This window comes from Bubalus bubalis, chromosome 8 (assembly GCF_019923935.1).
Source record: "Bubalus bubalis isolate 160015118507 breed Murrah chromosome 8, NDDB_SH_1, whole genome shotgun sequence".
NCBI classification, from domain to species: Eukaryota; Metazoa; Chordata; class Mammalia; order Artiodactyla; family Bovidae; genus Bubalus; species Bubalus bubalis.
In genome coordinates, this window is record NC_059164.1 from 31371766 (window position 1) to 31397025 (window position 25260).

Sequence of the window (25260 nt, forward strand, 5' to 3'; positions counted from 1 at the left end):
CTGGAAGAAGCACAAGCTGGAATCAAGACTTCTGGAAGAAATATCAATAACCTCAGATATGCAGATGACACCACCCTTATGGCAGAAAGTGAAGAGGAACTAAAAAGCCTCTTGATGAAAGTGAAAGAAGAGAGTGAAAAAGTTGGCTTAAAGCTCAACATTCAGAAAACGAAGATCATGGCATCCGGTCCCATCACTTCATGGGAAATAGATGGGGAAACAGTGGAAACAGTGTCAGACTTTATTTTTCTGGGCTCCAAAATCACTACGGATGGTGACTGCAGCCATGAAATTAAAAGACGTTTACTCCTTGAAAGGAAAGTTATGACCAACCTAGATAGCATATTCAAAAGCAGAGATATTACTTTGCCAACAAAGGGTCATCTGGTCAAGGCTATGGTTTTTCCTGTGGTCATGTATGGATGTGAGAGTTGGACTGTGAAGAAGGCTGAGCGCCGAAGAATTGATGCTTTTGAACTGTGGTGTTGGAGAAGACTCTTGAGAGTGCCTTGGACTGCAAGGAGATCCAACCAGTCCATTCTAAAGGAGATCAGCCCTGGGATTTCTTTGGAAGGAATGATGCTCAAGCTGAAACTCCAGTACTTTGGCCACCTCATGCAAAGAGTTGACTCATTGGAAAAGACTCTGATGCTGGGAGGGATTGGGGGCAAGAGGAGAAGGGGACGACAGAGGATGAGATGGCTGGATGGCATCACTGACTCGATGGACGTGAGTCTGAGTGAACTCCGGGAGTTGGTGATGGACAGGGAGGCCTGGCGTGCTGCGATTCATGGGGTCGCAAAGAGTCGGACGCGACTGAGCGACTGATCTGATCTGATCTGATCACCCAGTTATCCCCAAAAGATAATCTCGCCACGTCAGCCAAATTTGTAAAACCTGTCTTGGGCAAAGGAAAAGGAACGCGCAACTCCGGACCAGCTAGAAACCAAACAGCCGGCGCACGGAAAGGACGTTCGGTACCGGCCTCCAGCGGCTCGGAGAGGCGCGCGGCTCTGACGCATAGACCCCGCCCCCAACTCCTTCATAGCGGCCCCGCCCCCTCGAGCTAAGTGCGCAGGCTCCTCCTCCGGGCTCCGGTTCTGCTGGAGACGCAGCCCAGCGACTACATCGCCTTACAGAGATCTTCTGAGCGGGTCGTCTGGCCTTGCCCTACTGCAAGGGCTGCGGTGTCCCCGCGCGTTCGCAGGCAGGGTGGAACAGCCAGCCACTCTCCCAGCCTCGGTGGTTTGGTGAACACAAGCCCCAGCGTGCCTGGAGAGTGCAACCCCTCGCCCGGCCCGGCGAGTCCCGGGCGTGAGCCGCGCTGACCGAAGGAGGATGGCAGCCTCTGGGGTAGAGAAGAGCAGCAAGAAGAAGACCGAGAAGAAACTTGCTGCTCGAGAGGAAGCCAAATTGTTGGCAGGTTTCATGGGCGTCATGAATAACATGCGGAAACAGGTACCGCCTCTATGGGAGTGACCGTCGGCGTGGGGGAGGTGGTCCGGGGCTTGGGCCCCTGACGGACCCGGCTGAAACCCGCGCCCCGTGGATCGCGACCCTCTTCTTCCTCTGTCCTCGCCCTTCCTTGCATTTTCGCACGCCCGCGAAGCAGCTGCTGGTGGAGGGTCGCGTTAAACAGCTCTCCAGCAGAAGTGCCTCGTTGTCCGCCGATGCTGTGGCTCCCAGGTCAGACTCCTAGGGGACCTCTCGGGCTGGCGTCCGGCGTCGGGTATCGGTTGTATAACAGCTGTGCCCTAGTTATCTCTTTGTGAGCCGAGCATCCCTCCATTGGCCAGCCGTTTTTAGATGCCGTGAGATCTCGTGCGAAGAATCCCATTGGCACAGCCCAAACCGAAGCCCTCGAGGAAGGGAGAAGCATTGCTGGCCCTGACATCAGCTCCTCTTAAATAAGGATCCCCGCCTCCCTTCTGTGTTACCGGGGTGGAGCTAGGAGAAGACAGAGTCTCCTGTACGTGTTAATTTAGAGCAGAAACAGTCGTGGATAAATTCCGTGCCATCCATTAAGGGTCCCTTGCGCCTCTGTTATTTAAGAGGAGTCTTTGTTCTGTCTTTGATGTGTGGCGTTTTAGTGACAGTCGTCAGCACGTCGGCGAAAGGTGGGTTGTGAAAAGAACGGGTTTTAATGCCAAAGAATGTAGACCAGGGAATCTGTTTGTTTATAAATGCCTCTTAGACCAGAAAAGTCGCTTGGTCATTTTCTCATCCTGGAAGCTTTGTTTGTAGAAATGTGCGTCCAGGGAGATCTGTGGGAATGTTTCAGTTTTGTGCCTGTGGTCCTGTTTTTTTCATGACAAAAGCAGGATGTGAGTGCAACTGCAAAACCTAGCTTGCTCATTTGGTGGTGCTGAAACTGCACAAACCAGATTGGGACTTGAACTTAATTGAGAGCATACAGCTGGTCTCCGGACTTTATTGAAGGTCGGTTTCTTTTTTCCTGCGGCTGTGTAGGACCTTAGTTCCTCAGGTAGGAATTGAACCAGCGCCCCCAGCAGTGAAAGCCAAGAGCCCCAACCTCTGGGCCTCCAGGGAATTCCCAAAGCTCAGTATCTTTGTCTTATGGTGGAAGGAATTCAGTGAAGTGATAGGTAAGAAGTGGATTTATTTAGAGATGCACAACCCATAAACAGAATGCAGTCTGTCTCAGTACCTGAGAATGCACCTTGAATATGGTTAGTTTTCCTGGGCTGGATAATTTCATAGGCTAATGAGTGGGAAGATTATCCCAACGGTTTCAGGGGAAGGGGCAGAGATTTCTGGGAACTGGGCCATCACCCACTTTTTGGCCTTTTATGGTTAACCTCAGAAGAGTCAGGGCACTGGTGGGTGTGCCATTTAGTTTGTGCTAATGCATTACCGTAAGTGTGTAATGAGGCTCAAGGTCCACTGGAAGTCGAATCTTCCACCATCTTGGACCAAGTTGGTTTTAACCAGTTTTTGTCATGTCGTGTGGCTGCGCCACCCTTTTAAAGGTTGTGCTCTGCCTCCTTTCCTACCGTTTCTATTCTGATGGGAATATGGACAATAATAGAGGAATTTGAAGATTCTTTTTTTAAGATAATAATTGCTGGTGTCTTTGAGCAAACTCTGCTGGCATCTTGTTTTTGTTCATTAGCTCCTGACATTGTGCACGAGTGTAATAGATGGTAGTGGGAGTGCATGTAAATCTTTCCTGGTCTTTGGGCAGAAGTAGCTGTGAATGCCTGAATTCAATATTTTATGTAACTTTCATGCATAAATTTACATGTATACATTCATGTTCCTTTCATGTGAACCTTTTTTATATTTACGACACCACTGACTTCACATTACTGGTGCATTTAACTAGTGTCTGCCTCTAAAAGGTAAATGAGCCCTAGTTGACTAGCACCCAGATTTGTTTCCAACAATCCTCCCATTCCCCCAAATGCGTGTTTTCATATGCAGACTATAGCATTGTGAAGCATTGCCTCATTCCGTAGATATGGTGCAACTGGGGTGCAGCATCAAATGTCTGCTTGAGAGGGAGGGGATTGCCTGAGACTATGTTTAGCTTCGGGGGTTTAAAATTCATTCATAACCATTTCTTAGACATAGCCTTAAGCAATATTAGTATCTGTTTATTTATTGTTACAATAGAAATACAGTTACTAAAGTACCAGGATTCTGGTACTGAGTGGGAAGGGGAAAATGGATGCTGGATGAGCCATCAGGAATTTCTTCCACAATGGCCTTAATCTGCCAGTTTCTGCTTTTTGTTGATGGCTTTGCTAACAGTTCTCCAGTAGCATTTTTACCAACTTCTTGGAATCCTGCATCTTTTGTAAGATGTGTAGTTTGACTTTTGCAGTTGATTTACGTTGTCCACGTATTGTTCTATTTGACATAACACAGAAGAGGCTCACCAAGAAGGACTGACAAGGGCAGTTGATGGGAAGTGGCAGAAGGAGAAACTAGTGTAAGCTAGAGGAGGAATGTTGGAGTGAGGACCAGTTTTTAAATTGTCATTGTTCTCTGGTGAATACTTTTGTGTTATTACTATTTTTTGCTTTCCCTTATGTCATTACTTTGAAGATGGGATGACAAGGGTCCTTCTATACACACCCAGAAACATCCATACAGGAAGTGAAGACTTCTGTGAACTTAGAATTCCTGAATCCCAATTCCTGCTCTATCATTAAGTAGTTCTGTGATCTTAGACAAGGATTAGGTCATTTCATCTCTCCGTGACACTGCCGTCAATCTCTACGTAGTGGTGAAAGGGGATGCTGCTGAGCCAGCAGCCTCAGCTTCCTGTGAAGCCTTTTCTTGCATTGTCCTTTCAGTCATTTCTGGCCTCCTGTTTTTAAGTAAACTTGACAATGAAGTGTAAGATTCACAAAAAGCGTCCAGATCATAAATGTGCAGCTCAAAGAATTATTGCAAAATGAACATACCCCCTCCAAGAAAAAGAACATGACTAATACACCAGAGGTCTCCCTCTTATGCCCTTCTCAGTTGCTGCCTCCTCAAAGGTAACCGCTATTCTAATTTCTGCTGCCACAGACCTGTTTTTCCTGCTCTTGAACTTGCGTACGTGGAATCATAGAGCGTATATTCATGTGTCTTGGTTTCTTAAAGCTCACATCTTCTTTGTGAGATTTATATATATTGTCGTTTGTTGCTCTAGTCCATCTTCAATGTAGTTTGCATACATACAAACTTGCATGAACACACCACAATTTATCCCTTCTATCATGTTGGGTATTTGGGATTATTAAAACTAGTACTACTTTGAACATTTTTGTACATGTCTTTGGACTTCCCTGGTGGCTCAGATGGTAAAGCGTCTGCCTACAATACGGGAGACCCGGGTTCAATCCCTGGGTCGGGAAGATCCCCTGGAAAAGGAAATGGCAATCCACTCCAGTATTCTTGCCTGGAAAATCCCATGGATGGAAGAGCCTGGTACGCTACAGTCCATGGCGTCACAAAGAGTCGGACTCGACTGAGTGACTTTCTTTCTTTCTTTTGATGTGTATACGCGTGCCTTTGTTGGGAAATACCCAAGAATGGAGTTGCTGAGTCATAAGGCGGGCTACATTCAACTTTACTCTGTATAGGAGTACAATTTCTGAAGTTGTGCCAGTTCACACTTCAGCCAGTTCTGTATGACAGAGGCTTTTGCTCTGTCTTAGCCAACACTTGGTATTGTCAGTCTCTATGACGTTAGCCATTCTAGTGGCTGTATAGTAGCATCTTATTTTATTTGGTGGAGTGCCTTGTCATTTTTCTAACTTTTTGTTTAGGTTCACATTATCTGTTACACTAGAAAGGGGCTCTTCAAAGCAGGGCAGGGTCATTAGTCACTATGGCACATATCCAGCACTGATGCTATTTGTTAATGCAGTCCAGAAGATCCTTATCAATTGAGAGATGTTTTGAGAACTTTGAGTACCACTATAGTTCAGTTTCCTCAGGTTAAATGAATTAGAGAATAATTAGAATGTAAGAGCCTATGTTAAAGCCCCATTGAGAGTGAAGTGAGAGAACCGCAAAGCTAATTTTGAGGATTGGATGCTTGCTGAGCAGTCACCTCAATGCTCTTACTATTACTAAAGTAACTCAGCCTCTGTATGCTCACTTCTCCAAGACTGTCACTTATTACACGTCGGTAATCCTTAGGGTCTCCTGCAATGATCTAAGCCTTCTGCATCAAATCCTCAATCATAGAAACACTTCTCAAGCCTTACTTTGGATATAGCAGCCATTCTGCAAAGCGTTTTATAGGCTTTTCTCATTGAATTTTCTTAGCGCCCATTGACAACTCCCTATTATCCAGACCTCCCTATCCTTAACTCTTCTCAATTTTCTCTTTTTGTCTGTCCGGTTTAGGAGCTATATCTCTCTCTTTGCTCTCTTTTCAGTGTCCCAAGCTTTCTTGGCCCTCTGTCCTTTTTTTCACATCCTTTGGGCAAACAGCACTGATGACTGTTCACCTTTGTGCAAGGCTTCCAAGCACAGCTGAAGAATATCCCATTACTGGGCAGCCCTCCACCGGGTGAGTCCTGACTTCACCTGGCCTGGCAGTGCTACTTACTGGTGAGCAATCCCACTTATCTATCTATTTTACTATTTTCCTCTAACCTGAACCCTGTATCCTCACTTTCAGTAGATCATCCCTCTTTTGACATCACAAATAAATATAAGTCATTAGTCTGAAACTATCTAGCTTTCATCTTTCCACCACCAAATCTATAAACTTGTTTTGGCACTTTTTAAAAATTCTGCTACAGTGACTAAGGCCATTGAAAGCCAGTACTTCCATCTGGGCCTTGCCTTTCTCAGTACTAGTCTAATCAGAAAAGTTGCTGCACCATTGATTACTCTATCCTTGTTAGGCATCATTAACTTCTCCTCTGCTGGATTCTAGCTATCAGCATTTAGGCATGTTTTAACCTCTCTAGCTTGTAAACCAACTAAGAAACCAATCCACTTATTCTTCGTCTCAGTAGTTCCCTGTAAATACCTCTCTCCCTCTTTGGCTCACTGGTTATCTATTCCCCTATTTCAGTTTGGCTTTTTAACTCATCCGTTCAGGTGAATATCTGTTGCGAATCCACTGTGTGAGACCTACTTAACATAAAATGGCAGGTCCCAGAGACTGGTAAAAGACCAGTGTGACTGGAGCACAGAACACAGTGGGAGGATGGTGAAAGATGAAAATGGACAAGTTGTTAGAGATCTACCCAGGTATAGCCTCATAAGTCAAGTTAGTGGGTTTTGCCTTTTTTCTGATACCCTTTCAAATATGTCTGTGAGAGGAGGAAAAGGTGTTATCAGCTTTTCTTTTGACAAAGATGATTGACTGCTCTGTGAATTAAGTGAATTAACTCAGTATTTGCTGACAGACCAAACAGAAGTTCCCAGTGAGATGGTCCTTTGGACAGAGGTGAGAGCAGCAACAGCAATATCAGTGAAGTTGTTCAGCCACTAAGTCTTGTCCAACTCTTTGCAATCCCATGGACTGCAGCACCAGGCTTCCTTGTCCTTCACTGTCTCCTAGAGTTTGCTCAAACTCTGTGCATTGATTGAGTCAGTGGTGCTGTCTAACCATCTCATCCTCTGCCGCCCCCTTCTCCTTTTGCTCTCAACCTTTCCCAGCATCAGGGTCTTTTCCAGTGAGTCGGCTCTTTGTATCAGGTGGCCAAAGTATTGGAGCTTCAGCAAAGGTGATATATTGAAGAGATTTAGGAGGTAAGATCAACAGGTTAGTGATAATAACCATCCTGTGTGGTTGTGATGACTAAATTAGATAATCAAGATAACTTAAAACAGGACCTGATAATGAGTAAGTTCTCAATAAAAGTTGGCTGCTTTTTTTGCTTTTGTGAAGGTGGTGATTGATTGAATGCTGAGGACTTCTGTACAGGATGTCATTCATGATCCCCAGGGTTCTAGAGTGCATAACTAAATGGATCATGACACTGTTTAGTAAGAGAGGAGATACTAGAAATGGGCCACGGCTTTTTTTTTTTTGGATTAAGGCTTTGAGGAAAAGGTAATTTGCATTTTAATTGATTCACAGTGCTGCTGAGACATTTAGGTATCTGAGCTGACAGGTCTGGAGAGTTGTGGGTTAAAAACATGAATTTATGAATTACCTGCAGATAGAAGATAACTTCACTGAAGCTGTGGAGAGTTAAGAGACTAGGATAAAGGCTGGATCGGGAATGAGCCTGTAAGGAAAACAAAAAAGGAATGGCCAGAAGAGTAGGAGGAAAGTGAGAGTTTTGAGACTCAGAGAAGAAATTGTTTCAGAAAGAAGATGGCAAATTTTGAAGCCTATGAGAAGTCAGTAAGATAAGATCTAAAAATGCTTGTAGGATGTAATAACAAAGAGGGGTTTATTGACTGTGATGAGTTGTTTTGATGAGGAGACAAATGGAAGTCAGATTAGTGTGAGTAGGTTATCAGAAAATGGAGACAGTTCATTTGAGAAATTTGACCCTCAACGGAGAGAGGGAGTCAAATGAAGGCTTTTGATGTTATTTGTTTAAATGGGAGATGTATGTGTGTTTGAAAACTAGTAGGAAGAATTCATTTGAGATGGAGAGGTTGAGTTCTTGTGAGACAGAACGGGTAGTTGATAATTCCTGAGATGAAGTCCGAAGTAAAGGTGAGTAATCTCGTTTGGAAGGAGGATGGTCCCTCTTCCATAGGACTAGGAAGGAAAAGAGGGTTGGTAAGTGTGTAGGTGGGTATGTTTGGAATCAAGAGACTGAGGGAGTTTCTGTCTAGAGACTTCTGGGAGCTTACTGCATTCACCGCAGGCTGGAAGCTGAGCAGGCCTGGCAAACAGGGGGAACAAGGGATTCTTTGGTAACTAGGCTGCAAAAACCCCAGAGCCAAGGTTACAATGCAGGGACAGTCTTGACGACTAGCTCGTGCGACTATAAAGATGTCTCCATCCCCAACACTCTGCCCTAGTGTTCCATCATTCACTCAGGTTTCAAAATCCTGAAAGTAGGTATCTAATTGGCTGGCCTTTGATTATTTGCCAGATTAGGTCTTTGCTACGGACTGAATAGAAGAACTGTCTGACTTATGGGTTCCATAATGAGAGGCAGGCTCAGAGAATTGCCCTCTCTCCAGGATAGTTCATAATGAGGATTTTTTCCCCCAGAAATGAGAGTTTGGAGTTCTAATAGGAGGGGGAAATTGGAAGCTAGATTGCCAGAATCCACAAATACCCACCATGACCTCTGCCTTAGGCTGTCCAGTACAAACATGCATGCTCTTATTCTCATTCCTATAATTAAAAATATGTATCAGTTCAGTTATATATACCACCAAAATTTTTTTTCACTTATAGTGTCTAACTCCAGGATCACTTAGTGATATCCATTCCTTCTAAGTCACTTTAAGATCCTAAGGGCTATATATGATAATTGATAGTTTATATGATTTTAGAGGGGAAGGGCAACTATTATGTAAATATTTTATAAAAAAGAAAAAAAGTAGAAGCCACATTTATTGTTTATCATGGTTTACTAATTGTATTTGTGGCTTCTTTCTTCACTGGCCATCGTATTCTTTGTCTTTAGCCAGCTCCTCAAGTTTCTTTACCTGATGGGGCGGTGACCTGATCTTTTCTTCCTAGGTATCTTGAACCTTCGGACTTCCCTGTATAGGATTACTTTAGTCTTACATTAACATTTACTGCTACATTTGGCAGCATCAGTGTTACCTCTGGGATCTGATTTTATGTTACTTAAAAGCTGACTAAGTTAGCCTGTTACTGTTGGATGGATGCCGGCAGAAGACGTGAGACTCCTAGGTCAGGGGCCACAGACCTGGCTATTCGCTGCACAGCGTCACCAGCATCAGTGTGTACGCACCAGTTCCCCTTGCCCCAGAAGTACTATGAGGGTGACGTGGTGGGGCCTGGATGGATATTACACCCACAGTGGGTTTGTGCTGGAGCTAAGGAATGAACACTGAGTTTAAGGAATCTGCCAATTTTATAGCAAACCATAGACAGGCTTGCTTTTTATCCTGGAAGGGAGACATTGTCTCACCGTCATGGTCACTTTCTGCCAGGAAAACCCCGAGAAATGGGGGCTTGGCTAAAAAGTGACAGAACCCTGCATTCTTAGCATGTCCAGGAACTCGAGAACCATAGAGGATTGTTTCTCCCAACAACCAGAAGGAATCCAGTGGGGGTCCCTTGAGTTCCAGTCATCTTTTGTCTCATGGAGAAGAGCAACAATTTTTTTTCTTGTTGGCCAGGATCAGGCATCTACCCCACTGTAGTAACTTTTTACCCAGTGGCACGAGGAGGCCAAAATGGCCAGGTCACAGTTTTAACTTTGAATTCTGTGGAAATGCTGTTTTATCACTTGATTAAATGATTCTTTTTCTGGGTCCCCAAATCTCTAAACTGCTACCACAACCCACCTCCAGAAGGACTAATTGCTGAGATCAGAAACAAAAGTTTTGTAAATGCATCATTAAGCGTGTTAGTGAGGGGAGCCTCTTCCATACCTTGGTTGCCAGGCTAGTTCTGGCTAGAAACCATTCTGTCTGTACAAATTAAATGAAATCAAATCACTTGAAAATGGATTCAGCTGCTTAAAGAAAAAGCTTTGAAAACCACAGATGAAAGATTTTTCCCCGAAAAAAGAATAAACTGTGTGTGTCTGTCTCTCTGTGTCTACTTGGTACTGAGAACAGAATATTTCTGATCATCACTTCTCTCAAAGGAAAGGCACAAGGTATCTTGAGTTCACATCTGTCTTCCTAATTTTACCCAACAAGAGCGAAGTTGCTAGTAAAATTAAATTAGAACAAAAGACGTTGCTGTTTTATTAATGATGAGATTCCTCACATACTTCTGCTTGAGTTCCCCATCTGCTCAATAGGACAGGTAAGATGTGTCTTACAGTGGACTCTGTATGCTGGACTTGGGCCCAGCCATCTTTCCCACTGCCCCTCTTGCAGGACACATGAGTATTCAGATTATAAAATTTAGATTATTGGAATTTACAAGGTGTTCTTCTCAAGCAAAGCCTCGTCTTCCAACTTTATTTCACTAGAGAAGCGCTGCCTATGGGGGATTACTGGGTAGTTGCTCGTCTGTCAGGAGGGTGTTGTATTATGTCTCATTTGGCTGTTGATCTTCAGATAAACTCCCTGAGTTGAGAATCTTAGAGAGCTGAACCAGGCACCAGCTCTCTCACAGATGTTAACTGGACACAGTACTGTGAGTTCGTATTCCCAGGTTTGCTTTGTCTTCTAGGTGTTCTGTTACTGGCACAGGGAGTGCTTTGTTCTCAGATGCTGACGGGGCATCCTCTACCAATTGACTGTTCCTTTGTGTAGCCTCTGAAGAACGGTTCAGGAAGTTATTTAATTATTTACTCCAGAAAGCTGTGGAGTGCAGAAAGGTGTGGAATGGGTAGATATCTGTTAACTCTAGACTTGGAAGGGCACTTCATTTCTCATCTCAAATTGTTCTCAGCCAAGATGTCATTCATAGCTCTCTAGATTGTCTGCAGTGAACAAATGACAGTACTCTAATTCCATACTAGCAACAAAATCCCCCAGGCCTGTCTGTTATGAACCCCCTTACCGTTGAATTCCCGCATCTATAATCTCCCTGTCAGTTAAAGCAGTTGAAATGCAAAAGTCTGCTCTCCCTATTTCCTTATGCTGCTGAGTGTCAACCATAAGGCATTCACTTAAGTATTAAGGTCAGGTCAGGATAACTTCTTCAGCACCTTCAGTGTAGGCTGTCTTCCATCTGAATAGACTGTTAATGGAGCACTTCCAGAACTTCTCCAATTTCAAAGCAGTTTGTGTCACGTTTTCAGTATGGCAGAGGGTCTTCAGGACTCTGAAGATGAGCATAGTGTCACCCCCATCCCCACAAACTTGAAACTATACAAGCAGATCTCCCATCTCTCAATAAATAGAAAAGATGTTGACACAATATTATATGGTCCTAATCCACTGTTGCTGTTGCCAGCCAAAAACAGAGCAGAAACTTTGTTTCTGGTGAAACAGTTTTCAAAGAAAATCTTGGCTTTGATTTTGACAGATTGCTAGCCTTTGTCAGCTGTCTGTAATTGATAGACCCTAAGACTAAACTCAGCCTGGAGGAATCACTTTGGTGAGGAGGCTAATGGGCACGCTGTTTCCTGGAGAAGGAATTTCATCTATGCATAATAATGCTTTGTTGGCATAGGATACATTGTTTTCCATGGAAATTTGCCAGCGGAGTTTCTCAGCTGCTGACTCTGCTAGGGTTTCTCTTTTCTCCTTGTGGTCCATCCTGCACTTTTAGGATTAATTTTCATTTATTTGAACCTTGTGTTCCTGGCAACTCGGTGCCAAAATAGTTGAGCTTTGTCTAGTGACAAAGTCTTCCCTCCTGTTTGGGAGGAGAGGGATTCGCATTCGTAACGGGCGGTTGTGCAGAGCAGTTTGTGGCCTTGAATCCTCGGCAGTTCTGATCCTCCTGGTTGCTCTGCACCTTTGTGTCATTACAATCCTCACCTGCTGTGAAATTCCTTATATATTCATATATATGTGTGTATAAAATACATTGACGTATAGTTACTCTACGGTGTAGTTTCAAGCGTACAGCAGAGTGATCCAATCTCCTTCTATGTATTAATCTTAGTTCACGTAAGAGCCTTTTCTTTTTTCCCCTCCGTTTGTCTCAGCTGGATCGTGACCTTTAACAGACTCCTCTAAGGCCTGTGGCCCTTTACAACGTGCTCCTCGAAACCTTGCCTTTCTTCATCTTTTGTTTGCCAGGCCTGGAAAACTTGGTGGTAGCAGACACATTCCTTTCTGTTTCCTATTTGTGTTAAAGTGGGCGGTGTCTTTGTGTCCATTTGTCCCTTCCAGACAACCCCAACTGAGTTGCTAACCTATTTAAGTTGAATATTTTCCTATCCTGTAGAGCTAACATTGCTGAGATCAAATGCCTCTTTTCCTTTTCATTTTGGCCCCAGATGTTTTGCTAACCTACTTCTAGTGCCTTTCAAAGTCTATAGACATTGCCATGGTAGAAAATATAAGAGTTCTGTGTTAGGTTTACTGCCAACCCTTAACCACCCTCAGTAAGGTAATTTCAATTACGGGGAAGCCCAGCATCTAACAGGTCTGAATTATTTGGCTCCCCTTAATGGGACCTAGTACTCTCCCATAGTCTTAATTGCCAGAAACTTCTCAGATATGTTTCACTAGAGCATTTACCATTCCTGTCTTCTCACCAGATCACCTTGCAGATTATTTAATAATGCATGTAATACTTTATTGCTGATCTTCATTTCCCCTTTTCAAATCAATCTGAATTTACTGTAATCACCTACTGTAACTGTCCCAGTCTTTTGAGGGCAGTCCTTTAATTATGTGTTTGATTTCTTACCTTTAGCTTTAAAAGAAATCTTATAAAAAATTCCTAGGTCAAACTTCTTTCTGAGAGAGATTGTTTAGTCTGCTCCTGAATTCTTTCTTCCTTTGTTATATATCTCTTTGGTCCACATCACCTTCATTGAATAAATAACAACAAAAGTAACCTTTTTTCCCCTCTAATCTCATCTTTTAAAGATCAGTTGCACCAAAATTTATCTGCTTTTCTTTTCAAAGCTGTTTGACTGAGCTTGTCATATATTTCCCTTAAGGAAGGAAATCTCCTTTATTAATCTAGGTGTGTTCCTTTGTTTTTCTTTTACTTTCCCACTTGCCTTATCCTGATTATACATGTATTTAAGCCCAGTGCTGTTTTTCTGAACAAAAAAGATTTCTAAAGTCATGTAAATTATTTTTTTCTCTTAACCTTTGGGTTTATTATTGCTTTGTTGAGGCTTTTCTGGGCTTCCCTGAGGCTTTTCTAGTAAATCTCAATCCAAAATGATGATTTATTCCTGTGTAATAAGGGTTCCGTTTTCATTTATCCTTTCAGTGATTTAAATCCACCACCCAACTATAGTTGAATCTACAGTCTACCCAGGGATCTGTACCCAGGGTCAACTTGAATTCACGCTGGGAGGGACTGATTGCAGAACCTTGTTGACAAGCCACATAAATCCAAAGGTTAGTCATTCCTCAGTCCTCTCCTTGGGATACAGTGAAGAACAGAATTTGGGACTGCTGCTTGCATGCCTTCTTCTAACGCCAGCACATACTGCAGAAAGCTAGAACCTCATGCAATGCTGTGGAACTTACAGGAACCTAAAGTGCCTTTTTGCAGTCCTGTCTGGCAACTACTTAAAGAGAGCAAAAGGTCATTCCACAAATGCATGTCTAAAATGCTTGCCTTTAGGGGAGTTTTGAGGGGAGTCTTTTCAAGCCAAAGGACTTTCCCCACAGAAGTGCCTAATACTTGCAAACCCTAAAGCAGCCCCAGAGTTGCTGTTTGCCTTGGTTTGAGTGTCTATCCATAGTGGTTTGAGGGACCCTCTTCTTCTGGTTCTAAATATTTCAGAAATAGACACAGGAGACATAAATTAATGGTGAAGACAGACTAGTGAGCATGGCCTTGACTTGAGCATAAAGTGGGCTTCCTCCTCTTCTCCCCCTTAACTAAAAACTTTCCCACCCAATCTGAGGCTGAGCAGCTGAGGAATGGAAACAGTCCTCTCCTGCCATAGACGGAGGCAAGCCTGTCCCAGTGAATTCAGTTCTGCTTGGGGAGCAGATTCCTGGAAGAGTGAGCTGGGAAACCTGGCTCTGTGTAGTCAGTGACCTCTGCTATGCTCTTGCTCATCCTGCAGTCACTCTTCCACCAGCGACGGATGGAGAAAAGGACTGAGACTTCCTTCCCAGTACTTACCTTCACCAGAGGAAGAGAGAGCACTTTATGAGAGAGACAACTATTATTTATTTTCTCATAAATTGGTAACAGCCACTTCAATACCATTTTGTCAGTTATCAAATCTCTCACCACCTTTTAAAAATTAAACTTAATTTTTTTTAGAGCAGTTTTAACAGAAAAATTCAGCGGAAAGTACTTTCCATTTACTCCTTTCATCCCCTTGCCCCAGTTTCCCCTCTTATTAACATCTTGTCTAAGTGTGAGGCATTTGTTAAAATGGATGAGGCCTTGTTAAATTATTAACCATAGTGTGTCTTAGAGTTCATTCTTTGTACATTCTGTGGTTTTGACAGATGTATAATGACATATATCCATTGTTAAGAGTATCAAGCAAAATAATTTCACTGCCTTAAATATTACCTGTGCCCCACCTCCTCACCACATACTTGAAATGGTATCTTTATCATATGCCAAATTCCCATTAATGTAGATCCCTCACATTGTTTAGATTTATTTCTCGATATGTAATTATTTTCTTACTGCTGTGATTAGGATTTTTTTTCTAATTTGTGTGGTTTTTTTAATGACATATTACATCTAATTGCGTTTTCATATTTATCTTCTTTGTCTAGCCACCTTACTGACTTTCAATATGAGTTCTAGTGTTAAATTGATTTATCTTTATTTCTGTACTGATATGGCTAAAAATTCCAGAAAAATGTGACAGGATGTGTGTATATGTGTATATATATTTCAAACTTTAATGAGAATGCCTCTTCTGTTTCACTATTAAATGTGATGTTTGCTGTTGATTCTGATGAATGACCTTAAGCATACAGACACATCATTTTCTTTATTAAAGAATCTTAGGAAATGAATTTTTAATATTATCACACACCCTTTTGCCATATATTAAAGCTTTTCTACGTGAAAAATTTCTCTTTTAACCCATCAGTATGATGAATTACATTAATAGATATATTGTTCTTGTACCCTTCTTGCATGCCTAGAACAATACCCTGCTGGACTTAGTTTGCAAATACTTGACAGATCTCTATATAAGTCCCTGAAAGAGGGAAAAAAGCAAAGAATATGTGACCAAAGTAACAACTCACAGTTTAAAAAAAAAATGAAGATAGCAAGGAAATAATAAATAGCATTTAAAAAGATAGCATATGTAAAATGAAATTAAGTTATTAGTGATAAACAGGATTATGTTAAACTCTATTAAAAATTATCTTTGTGGGACCCTCAGGCAAAGTTACACAAAAATTATGCTTTTATAAGAGACTTAAGATTCAAAAGCTGAAAATAATAAATACAAAGATCTAACAAATATGAGGACATAAACAGAAATTGCAAGGTTTTTTGGTTTGTTTAATCCAGTGAAGATATGTTGTTCAAAAGGTAGTTTTGTTTAAGTTTCTGTTCTGTTCACTTTGGGCTTTCATTCTCCAGCTTCCTGAGTCTGTGTCTCTTCCCATTTCCTGTTTGTGCATACCCCTCTTCCCCAAGGATAGATAGCAGGAGGGACCTTTCTCTTTAGGTCAGTCCCATTTCTTGTTGAATAGGACCTATTAATCTGTTGTAGTCCAGTCAAATAAATGGACCATTTGGATGTAAACGATTGCTCCCGTTTCACCTCCTCCCACTTGCTGTACACATTTATATCCAGCTAGAGATTAATCTTAGACGAAGACTAAATTGTACAAAGAGCCCTCTGATTTCCCTGACTTCTTCTGTGTCTGTTAATTCACTGCACTAACATTTCCCATCCCCAAGTATGCCTTGGGAAGGTTTTTTGCTGCTTTTCAGTTTAACCTGACATATTCTGGAACTTCCCGTCAGCAGCCATAGGTCCCTCTCCTATCTAATTTGCTTGCTATTCTGTCAGTATTCTTTCTTACTCTTTTTTTCTTTCCTTCCCTCCCTCACTTCTCCCCGTCTATTTCTCTTTCTTCCTCTTAAGCAAACTTGATCAGCTTGTTTTTGATGGTAACCAAATAGTTGGCTTGGTTTTGCAACCTAGTATTTTTTGGTGCAGCAAAATCACCTGCAAGCTATGCCTATTCTGTACCCCTTCCCCAAATAAATGGAAAGAAAAATGTAAGACATTATTGGAGTAACAGTGGCTTTAATTAGGATCTGCATATAATGTCTAAGCAGTAGTCTGTAGTTCCTAGTAGTGTTAGCTGCTCAGTCGTGTCTGACTCTTTGTGAACCCATGGACTGTGGCCCACCAGGCTCTTCCATCCATGTAATTCCCCAGACAAGAATACTGGAGGGGATTGACATTTCCTTCTCCAGGGGATCTTCCCAAACCAGGAATCAAACTCTGGTCTCCCGCATTTGCAGGCAGTTTCTTTACCGTCTGCGCCACCAGCGAAGCCCCTTAAAAAAAAAAAAGTCCTTAAGTAAGCGCTAAGAATGAAATGTTCATTTCTTAGCCCACTAAGAACCCATTTTTAGGGTTCTAAAAAAATGGGACCCATTCTTTTCTCATTCTAAGTGTTACTATCTTATTTGGGTTTTTATTCGTGGAATAGTAATGTAGGAAATAGTGATTTATCTATCAGAAACTATATCAGTAGTTTTAGTAAAATACCTAAATTTGCAAAATTCCATATCTTCTGAGCTATTGGGCCATTATTTAGATTTGTGAGTACTATGACTCTGAAAATATTATTTGCCTCGTATTCCCAGTGCCTTGGAGAAGGCAATGGCACCCCACTCCAGTACTCTTGCCTGGAAAATCCCATGGGCGGAAGAGCCTGGTAGGCTGCAGTCCATGGGGTCGCTAAGAGTCGGACAGGACTGAGCGACTTCACTTTCACTTTTCACTTTCATGCATTGGAGAAGGAAATGGCAACCCACTCCAGTGTTCTTGCCTGGAGAATCCCAGGGAGGGGGGAGCCTGGTGGGCTGCCGTCTATGGGGTCGCACAGAGTCGGACACGACTGAAGTAGCTTAGCCGTAGCCCAGTGCCTAAGAGAGTGCTTTACATATTTTTTCTGAGCCAAATCTATACATTATATCTTTAACTTCATTAAGAAATTGAAATTTTATTTGATAAACAAGACATTTCTTTTTTCTTGAAACTCATCTTTAAGTAAGTAAAGTAAATCTTAAACTTTTATGTTCCCCATTTTTCTAACACTTAAGTATACAATCTAGATTTGCCTTCTTTCAGTAACCTACAGTGACACATTTGCCCTTGGTTAGATATCACAATTTAAAAGTGGCTGCTCTCCAGGTCTTATCAGAAGTGCATATTAGAGAAGTGTTATTTAAGGAAAGAGTGCTCAGTGGACACTTGGTTCATCTACTCTGTGTTCTGAGTTGTTCCTGTTTCGGGTTAGGTCTGTGAAGGCAACTTTCTTGGAAAATGCAGTATGTACTCTACATTTTATCAAGGACAGTTTTTAAAAGTATATTGTTTTGTTTGAAAAACCACCAAGGACATTGTCATTTAATGTCCCTGTAAAATCTCACTATGAGAAACATCTTAGAATTAGTGTCAGATTAAAAAAAAAAAAATTGGCTTCCTGAAAAGGTTAGTACTTTTTTTTTCTGATTTTAAAGATCTTTTTTTTTTTTTTCTGACTCTTGGGAGCTTTAGTGCTAGATTTTGATACACCAAACTCATGACAGCAACTCTGTAAGTCCTTTGTAAATAGATTTTATATTATAAACAAGATCTGTGCTGGGGAAGTACTGGATTTAAATGGAAAATAGAGATAAAGCATTTGGTCAGCGCCTGTTTTTTCCTTTGCCTAGCCATTCCCATTGAGCCCTTTTTAATTGTATTTATTTCTCTCTTGATTAGAAAACGCTGTGTGATGTGATCCTTATGGTCCAGGAAAGAAAGATACCTGCTCATCGTGTTGTCCTTGCTGCAGCCAGTCATTTTTTTAACTTAATGTTCACAAGTAAGTATCTGAAGATGAAACATAATATTTTTTCTGAGATTTTGGTGAGGTCTAAATGGAAATATGCCGTTTTCATATTTAATATGCCAGTTTTAAAAGCACTTAGGCCATAGAACAGTGAAGAGATTGAAGAGTGGTCATGGTGATGATTGCTCGAAGGAGACCTGTCCTTTTTTTAGCCCTACAGGCCCCTAAGTGTTTATTAATGAATGTACAGCTTCTAGTTGAATACTGGGTTTTTTTCTTAATCTCAGATGAAAAGGCAAAGGAGCAGATAAGTCTTATGGCATTTTATCTAGCAAGTTAAATGAAATAAAATGAAAAATGAAATATAACATGCTAAAAAAAGCCATATTTTGGAGTTGAGAATTGGGTCCGAGTCCTGGTTCTTTTACTTAGTACTGCTTATGAGCTTGATCAAGTTATATAATATATCTGCCTCAAGTTTTCTCTTTAATGCCCTGGCTACCTACCAGGGTTTTGGGGAAGAATGAGAGCCTTGCTGTTGAAAGCTGACTATGTATATTTAATTGTCATTGTTTTTATAGGTCTGTTCCAGCTGTATCAGAGGCATTTTTCCCATAGCAATTTAAGAGAATGCTACCGAATTAATGTAGGAGTTGGGGAAATACTGAATCTAGATTTATGTCTTTCTGTTTACTTGGCCTTTTATTTTTTTTAAGTATACTAATTGACTAATATCTTATTTTAAGGCACATCTCAAGTATGGAGAATTAATTTGCATTTAATATAGGGGAGTGGTGGGTGGGCTTTCTAGGGTGTTTTCTTTCAGAGAAGTGTCTGTCATGCTATTTTTCTCTAACATTTAACACAGTCTAGAATGATCTGGTTCTTCAGTTAGACTCATGGAAGTACTTATGCCACTTATGTTTCTTCTCTTTGTATTAGCTAACATGCTTGAATCAAAGTCCTTTGAAGTGGAGCTCAAAGATGCTGAACCTGACATTATTGAACAACTTGTGGAATTTGCTTATACAGCTAGGTAAGTTAAGGATCATTTCTGCTGTGGAGAAGTAAGGTCAGGATCTGCCATGGCTAAGTATTATTATAACAAGTTGGTGTGCTCCACATTCTTCAGAATGAAAAACTATAAGGGTGGTAGGGGTGGGGTTTGAGGATCCTATGCTATACTAGTTCAAAGGCTGAAAAATCTTAATTTTTTGTTTAATTTTAGGGGCCAGTAGGATACATTTTACAGCAGCATTATTTAAACAATAAATTTTAGGAAATTAATATTCATTTCACCTTATTTACAGAATTTCTGTGAATAGCAACAATGTTCAGTCCTTGTTAGATGCAGCAAATCAGTACCAGATTGAACCTGTGAAGAAAATGTGTGTTGATTTTTTGAAAGAACAAGTTGATGCTTCAAACTGTCTTGGTAAGAAATGAGATTCCTATTAAAAAAAAAACACTTTAAAAAAATAATAAAATAAACACTTTAATTTGTATTTTAATAAAGAAAAAAGGCATGGTTATAAGTATCTTTATTTAATCTTCTTTTTTCCTTATTTAATCTTGAGATGTTCACTAAAAAATTTTGCAGGAATATATTTTAAGAGGAGATTCAGTTCAGTTCAGTCGCTCAGTTGTGTCCGACTCTGCGACCCCATGAATCGCAGCACGCCAGGCCTCCCTGTCCATCACCAACTCCCAGAGTTCACTCAGACTCACATCCATCGAGTCAGCGATGCCATCGAGCCATCTCATCCTCTGTCGTCCCCTTCTCCTCCTGCCCCCAGTCCCTCCCAGCATCAGAGTCTTTTCCAATGAGTCAACTCTTGGCATGAGGTGGCCAAAGTATTGGAGTTTCAGCTTCAGCATCATTCCTTCCAAAGAAATCCCAGGGCTGATCTCCTTCAGAATGGACTGGTTGGATCTCCTTGCAGTCCAAGGGACTCTCAAGAGTCTTCTCCAACACCACAGTTCAAAAGCATCAATTCTTCGGTGCTCAGCCTTCTTCACAGTCCAACTCTCACATCCATACATGACCACAGGAAAAACCAGAGCCTTGACTAGACGGACCTTTGTTGGCAAAGTAATGTCTCTGCTTTTAGGGAGAACCTATTAACCTCAGCAGAAACAAGCCATAAAATACTGTATCAGCATTTTCCAAAATAAAAAATAACATCAGCAATGATTTTTTGTGTGTATAGAAGAGGATCAAGGATTTACTTTAGAAATGCCAGAATGATTCAGTGTTAAAAAAAACAAACATAATTTACTATGCTAACATGCATTTGAGAAGGAAATGGCAACCCACTCCAGTGTTCTTGCCTGGAGAATCCCAGGGACGGGGGAGCCTGGTGGGCTGCCGTCTATGGGGTTGCACAGAGTTGGACACGACTGAAGTGACTTAGCAGCAGCAGCAGCAACATGCTATACTTATATAAAAATACTTACAGCCATAGGAACAGATGCTGAAGGCACTTTTGTATTTCAGTACTCATTCCTATATTTATGAAAACTCTTAAACTAGAAATAAAATAGTTAATCTATATGTGTCTGAAACTGATAGCAAATATTCTTTGCATGGAAACATGCTAGTGTTCAATTTTGTGCTGAAGGTTTCCATCAGTGCAGTCAAGAAAAAATATGGTAACAATAGAAAGTTCCTTATTTGGTGCTGAAGGTTTCCATCAGTGCAGTCAAGAAAAAATATGGTAACAATAGAAATTTCCTTATTTGGCATAATCAGAACAGTAGTTAGTTGGCTAATTTAAATTTCATTAATGTAGTAAGTGGTTAAAGAAGGTTTTTATCAATTGTAAAGATTGCATTTTAGTGTAATATAAATATAGCAATCTGCTACTGTTTGATGCTAAGCCCAACTCTATAAATACTGATTTTACCTAAATCTGTCTTACATAAGTCACACCAATAATATATCATCTATGATTTTTTATTCTTAATTTCCTTAAAACAAATTGATAACTCAGCAAGAAGCCTGATGACAGAATCCTTCTGGAATTTTGCAATGTTTTCTTAGATTTTATCAATTGTCTTGGTCATGCTTGATGTGAGCTATTTCAAGTCTGTCTTAAACCTTAGAATTAGTCTTCATAGAAACAACTACTTTTCACATTCATATTTTATTGATCCACATGATACTTTATTTGGTTATATAATCACCACAAATTCAACTGCCAAAAATTAATTAATAAATAAATACTGGTTTGGGGTGATAGTATCATTTCCCTGTTGGGAGCCTAAACATTCATATGTAGCCAACTGCTTACCATGAGTATATAGCATGCCATCTTATTGGTTAGTACATTCCCCTCCTTCTTTCTCTCCCCTACTCTCCCTTTTTTCACAACCCTTTAAAAATAGGAAAAATATTCTTAACTGCTGACGCTACAGTTAGAGGTGAGTGATTTGGCTCATGGACAGTATTTTGCAGATTCCTGATACATAACATTAATAATCAATTAATTACATTGAAGATCACTAAAAAAATCTAAGTGGAGATCTGTCAACTGTCCCTAAAGTAATCCAAATATTTAGCAACCCTAATTGAAGACATATTAGAATTTTTAAAAAGTAGAACATTATAAGCTTATTTTAAAATTTATTTGCAAGAGAAAATGTTTTACTTGTAGCCAAGAAAAGTTTGAAAAAACATTGAAGAGGGTCTGTCCTACCAAGTACCAAATTCAGCCACATATAAGATGATACCATGCTGGCATAACAATAGACAAATCAATGGAAAAGATTTATGAAATTTATTATCTCATTTTCCTAGAGTCAATTACTGTATCTTTAAGGTATTTTGGTTCATTTATTTTCTATCTTCAGGTATAAGTGTATTAGCAGAGTGTCTAGACTGTCCTGAATTGAAAGCAACTGCGGATGACTTTATTCATCAGCATTTTACTGAAGTTTATAAAACCGATGAATTTCTACAACTTGATGTCAAGCGAGTTACACATCTCCTCAACCAGGACACTCTGACTGTGAGAGCAGAGGATCAGGTAACTAAATTGCCTTCCCACATTATTCTTAGTAAAAATATTCCTATGAATTTCTTACACTTCATTTTTGGATACATGACAAAGAAAAAAATCATATTAGGAGAGACGGTATTTATACTAAATAGAGTATTCCAAATTCTGTTTCATGGCTGCTGGATGTTAGGAAAGTCAAGAAAATGGTTTCTCCTCTAGACCTTCAGGCAGCCTTGCTGACACCTTGATTTTTGCCCAGGGTGTGACCCACTTTGGACTGTGATCTCCAGAACTGTCAGATAAACTGTCAGAGGTGTAAGCCGGGAGCAGCGTTGGGAGCTAGATGGGGTAATGCTTTAATATGCAGACATTTAAGAGGTGTAAGCTGGGTGCAGCGTTGGGAGCTAGATGGGGTAATGCTTTAATATGCAGACATTTAATCTCTATTTTCAGTTCCCCATCCTTCTCTGTAATTTAAGTCAAAAAGTTTGTGATAATGTATTATATAACATGGAAATCAGTGATACCATGTTGATAGCACATACCCTTAATATAATGAGACTGGCATGTCATCTCTGTCTTCCTCCCAAAAAAACTATAGCCCCAGCCTAATCATGAGATAACCTAGACTGAGAGACAGTCTATACTGATTAGAACTCACAACTATCAAAAATCGTCAAAAACAAGGAAGGTCTGAGAATCTGTCATAGTCTAGAAGAGCCTACAGAGAAGGCAATGGCACCCACTCCAGTACTCTTGCCTGGAAAACCCCATGGACAGAAAGGCCTGGTAGGCTGCAGTCCATGGGGTCGCGAAGAGTCGGACAGGACTGAGCGACTTCACTTTCACTTTTCACTTTCATGCATTGGAGAAGGAAATGGCAACCCACTCCAGTGTTCTTGCCCGAGAATCCCAGGGATGGGGGAGCCTGGTGGGCTGGCGTCTATGGGGTCGCACACAGTCGGACATGACTGAAGCGACTTGGCAGCAGCAGCAGCAGAAGAGCCTAAGGTGATATGATGACTAAATGTAATGTATCTTCTTTGGAATTGAGGAACAGAAAAAGAAAATTAGACAAACTAAAGGATTTTTTAAAAGTATGGACCTTAATGTATCAACATTTATTCGTTATTTATGATGAGAGTTTTATACTAATGTACCAATTAACATCTAAGTGCAGGGTATATGGGAACTCTCTACACTATTGTTCCAATTTTTCTGTAAATCAAAAACTATCCCAATAAAGAACTTATTTAAAAATAAAAGACTAATTCCTATAAAAAATTTAACTGACTCATGGGGAAATTAAATTTAGGCCTTATTAATATGACCTAAAAGTATGTGGTATATGAAATACTAGACTTTTTTCAGTGTGTTTAAACTAGTGATTTGTAAATCAAATTATGTTAATAAACTTGGCACTTTTTTTGGTAGTTAAAGGAATTATTTATTTTAGAAAGCAATTCTTACATAAATACTCTTAATTTCCTTCTATATGTATAGAATTTTTATATCATAAAGTTTGTGGAAAGCACATAGGTCTATCAGTTCATAATTCAGGAATATTAGATTGAAACAAAATCTTAGATGACCTTCATATCTCTTGGGGTAGAAGGCCTCTGAGGAAATAACATTTTCCTGGTACCATATAAGCAAATATTGAAACTAGCATTGATCAACAGATTTTTTTCAGTGGGAAATGTATATCATATCTCCTTCCAAAACAGAAGTTATATTTTGTTTAAAAGCAATTTAAAAATATGTATTCAACATCCTCCTTATTGTTACATTATGCAGTAGTAATAAGTTCTATAAAGCATATTACCTAGAAGAATCACTAGAGCATTGTGTAAACTGTTCTGAAGTAAAGATGGGTATTTGGGGATGAAAACAAGTATCTGAATAAGATATTTGGGGTAAGCAGTTATGTCTTAATGAGATTCTTTCCCTTCACTGGGAGAGTAAACATAGGTAATTGGAAGTGCTGCTGCCATCTGAAAATTTTACCATGCTGTTTTTCTCCCCTTAGGTTTATGATGCTGCAGTCAGGTGGTTGAAATATGATGAACCTAATCGCCAGCCTTTTATGGTTGACATCCTTGCTAAAGTCAGGTTTCCTCTTATCTCAAAGAATTTCTTAAGTAAAACAGTACAAGCCGAACCACTTATTCAAGACAATCCCGAATGCCTTAAGATGGTGATAAGTAAGTTTCCTTAATATCCATTTATAACCTGATCATCTAGCCAGTTTCTCATGGACTTAAAACCCTTCAGATTGGATCAGATGGGGCAGCCAGGGAGAAACACTTAGCCCTTCTGTATAGTTAATCTGTTGGGATTCTCAACTGTCTATCTGGAAGGAACTTAGCCTCATCCGTTATTTTATAGGAACACCTGGGATAGAAGATAAAAAATTAGACTTTGTCTCCTTTCATGTACAGCAACTTTCATTTTATGTGTTTTATTTCCTTTTTAAAATAATTGAGCTAAGTAGTGTACTTTGATCACATTTTCTTTTTTGAAGAAAAATGTTGGTTTGTTGCACCTGGAGCACATTTTTTGCCACATTCTTTTTTGATGCACTTAATTTTTCTTGACTTGCATACTTGAGTTCCAACCCCTCTGTAAAATGCCACTTAATAAAATTGTACAATTAAACAATCTGTTGCTTTTCTTTCTTTGGCAACACTGTTCATAGAGCCTTCTTTCTGCCTGTTCCAGTATGAAGTGTTTGCATTGTAGGTGTAAACTTAAGGCACAGTTCTCATCCTGGGACTTCTCTGCCATCCTGGGATGTTCTTTCACTCTTTTCCTAAGTTAGATTTCACTATTTTCCTCAAACGCACGTCTTCCCCTTCCTAAATTCTGTTTGATTGGACATATCCTTAAAAGCTTCCTGAGAAAGAGTATATGATCAGTAAATATTTGGAAATTTGACAAATCACATCTTTATTTTATCATAAAATGTTGAAGGATAGTTAAACTGGGTATAGAATTATGTTGAAAAATCATTTCCAGTTAGAATTTTAAGGCATTTTCCATTGTTTACTAGCTTCCA

The 25260-nt window shown here is 40.3% G+C and overlaps 1 protein-coding gene across 6 annotated transcripts in view; it reads left to right on the plus strand.

Annotated features, from left to right (window-relative positions):
* The first annotated feature begins 1087 nt into the window (after positions 1 to 1087).
* KLHL7 (kelch like family member 7) overlaps positions 1088 to 25260 on the plus strand; it is a 56851-nt gene continuing 32678 nt past the window's right edge. Inside the window, exons 1-7 of one of the 6 annotated variants that reach the window (XM_006043371.4) lie at positions 1319 to 1458; positions 13454 to 13584; positions 18132 to 18234; positions 19144 to 19237; positions 19512 to 19636; positions 22054 to 22229; positions 24232 to 24406. In XM_006043371.4, coding sequence (XP_006043433.1) covers positions 18156 to 18234; positions 19144 to 19237; positions 19512 to 19636; positions 22054 to 22229; positions 24232 to 24406 — 649 coding nt within the window. In that variant the 5' untranslated portion in view covers positions 1319 to 1458; positions 13454 to 13584; positions 18132 to 18155. Of the gene's footprint in view, positions 1459 to 1572; positions 1687 to 1809; positions 2118 to 5162; positions 6079 to 13453; positions 13585 to 17837; positions 17859 to 18131; positions 18235 to 19143; positions 19238 to 19511; positions 19637 to 22053; positions 22230 to 24231; positions 24407 to 25260 lie in introns of those variants that run through there. The other 5 variants (XM_044946536.2, XM_006043370.4, XM_025290970.3 and 2 more) reach the window with 5 other exon arrangements.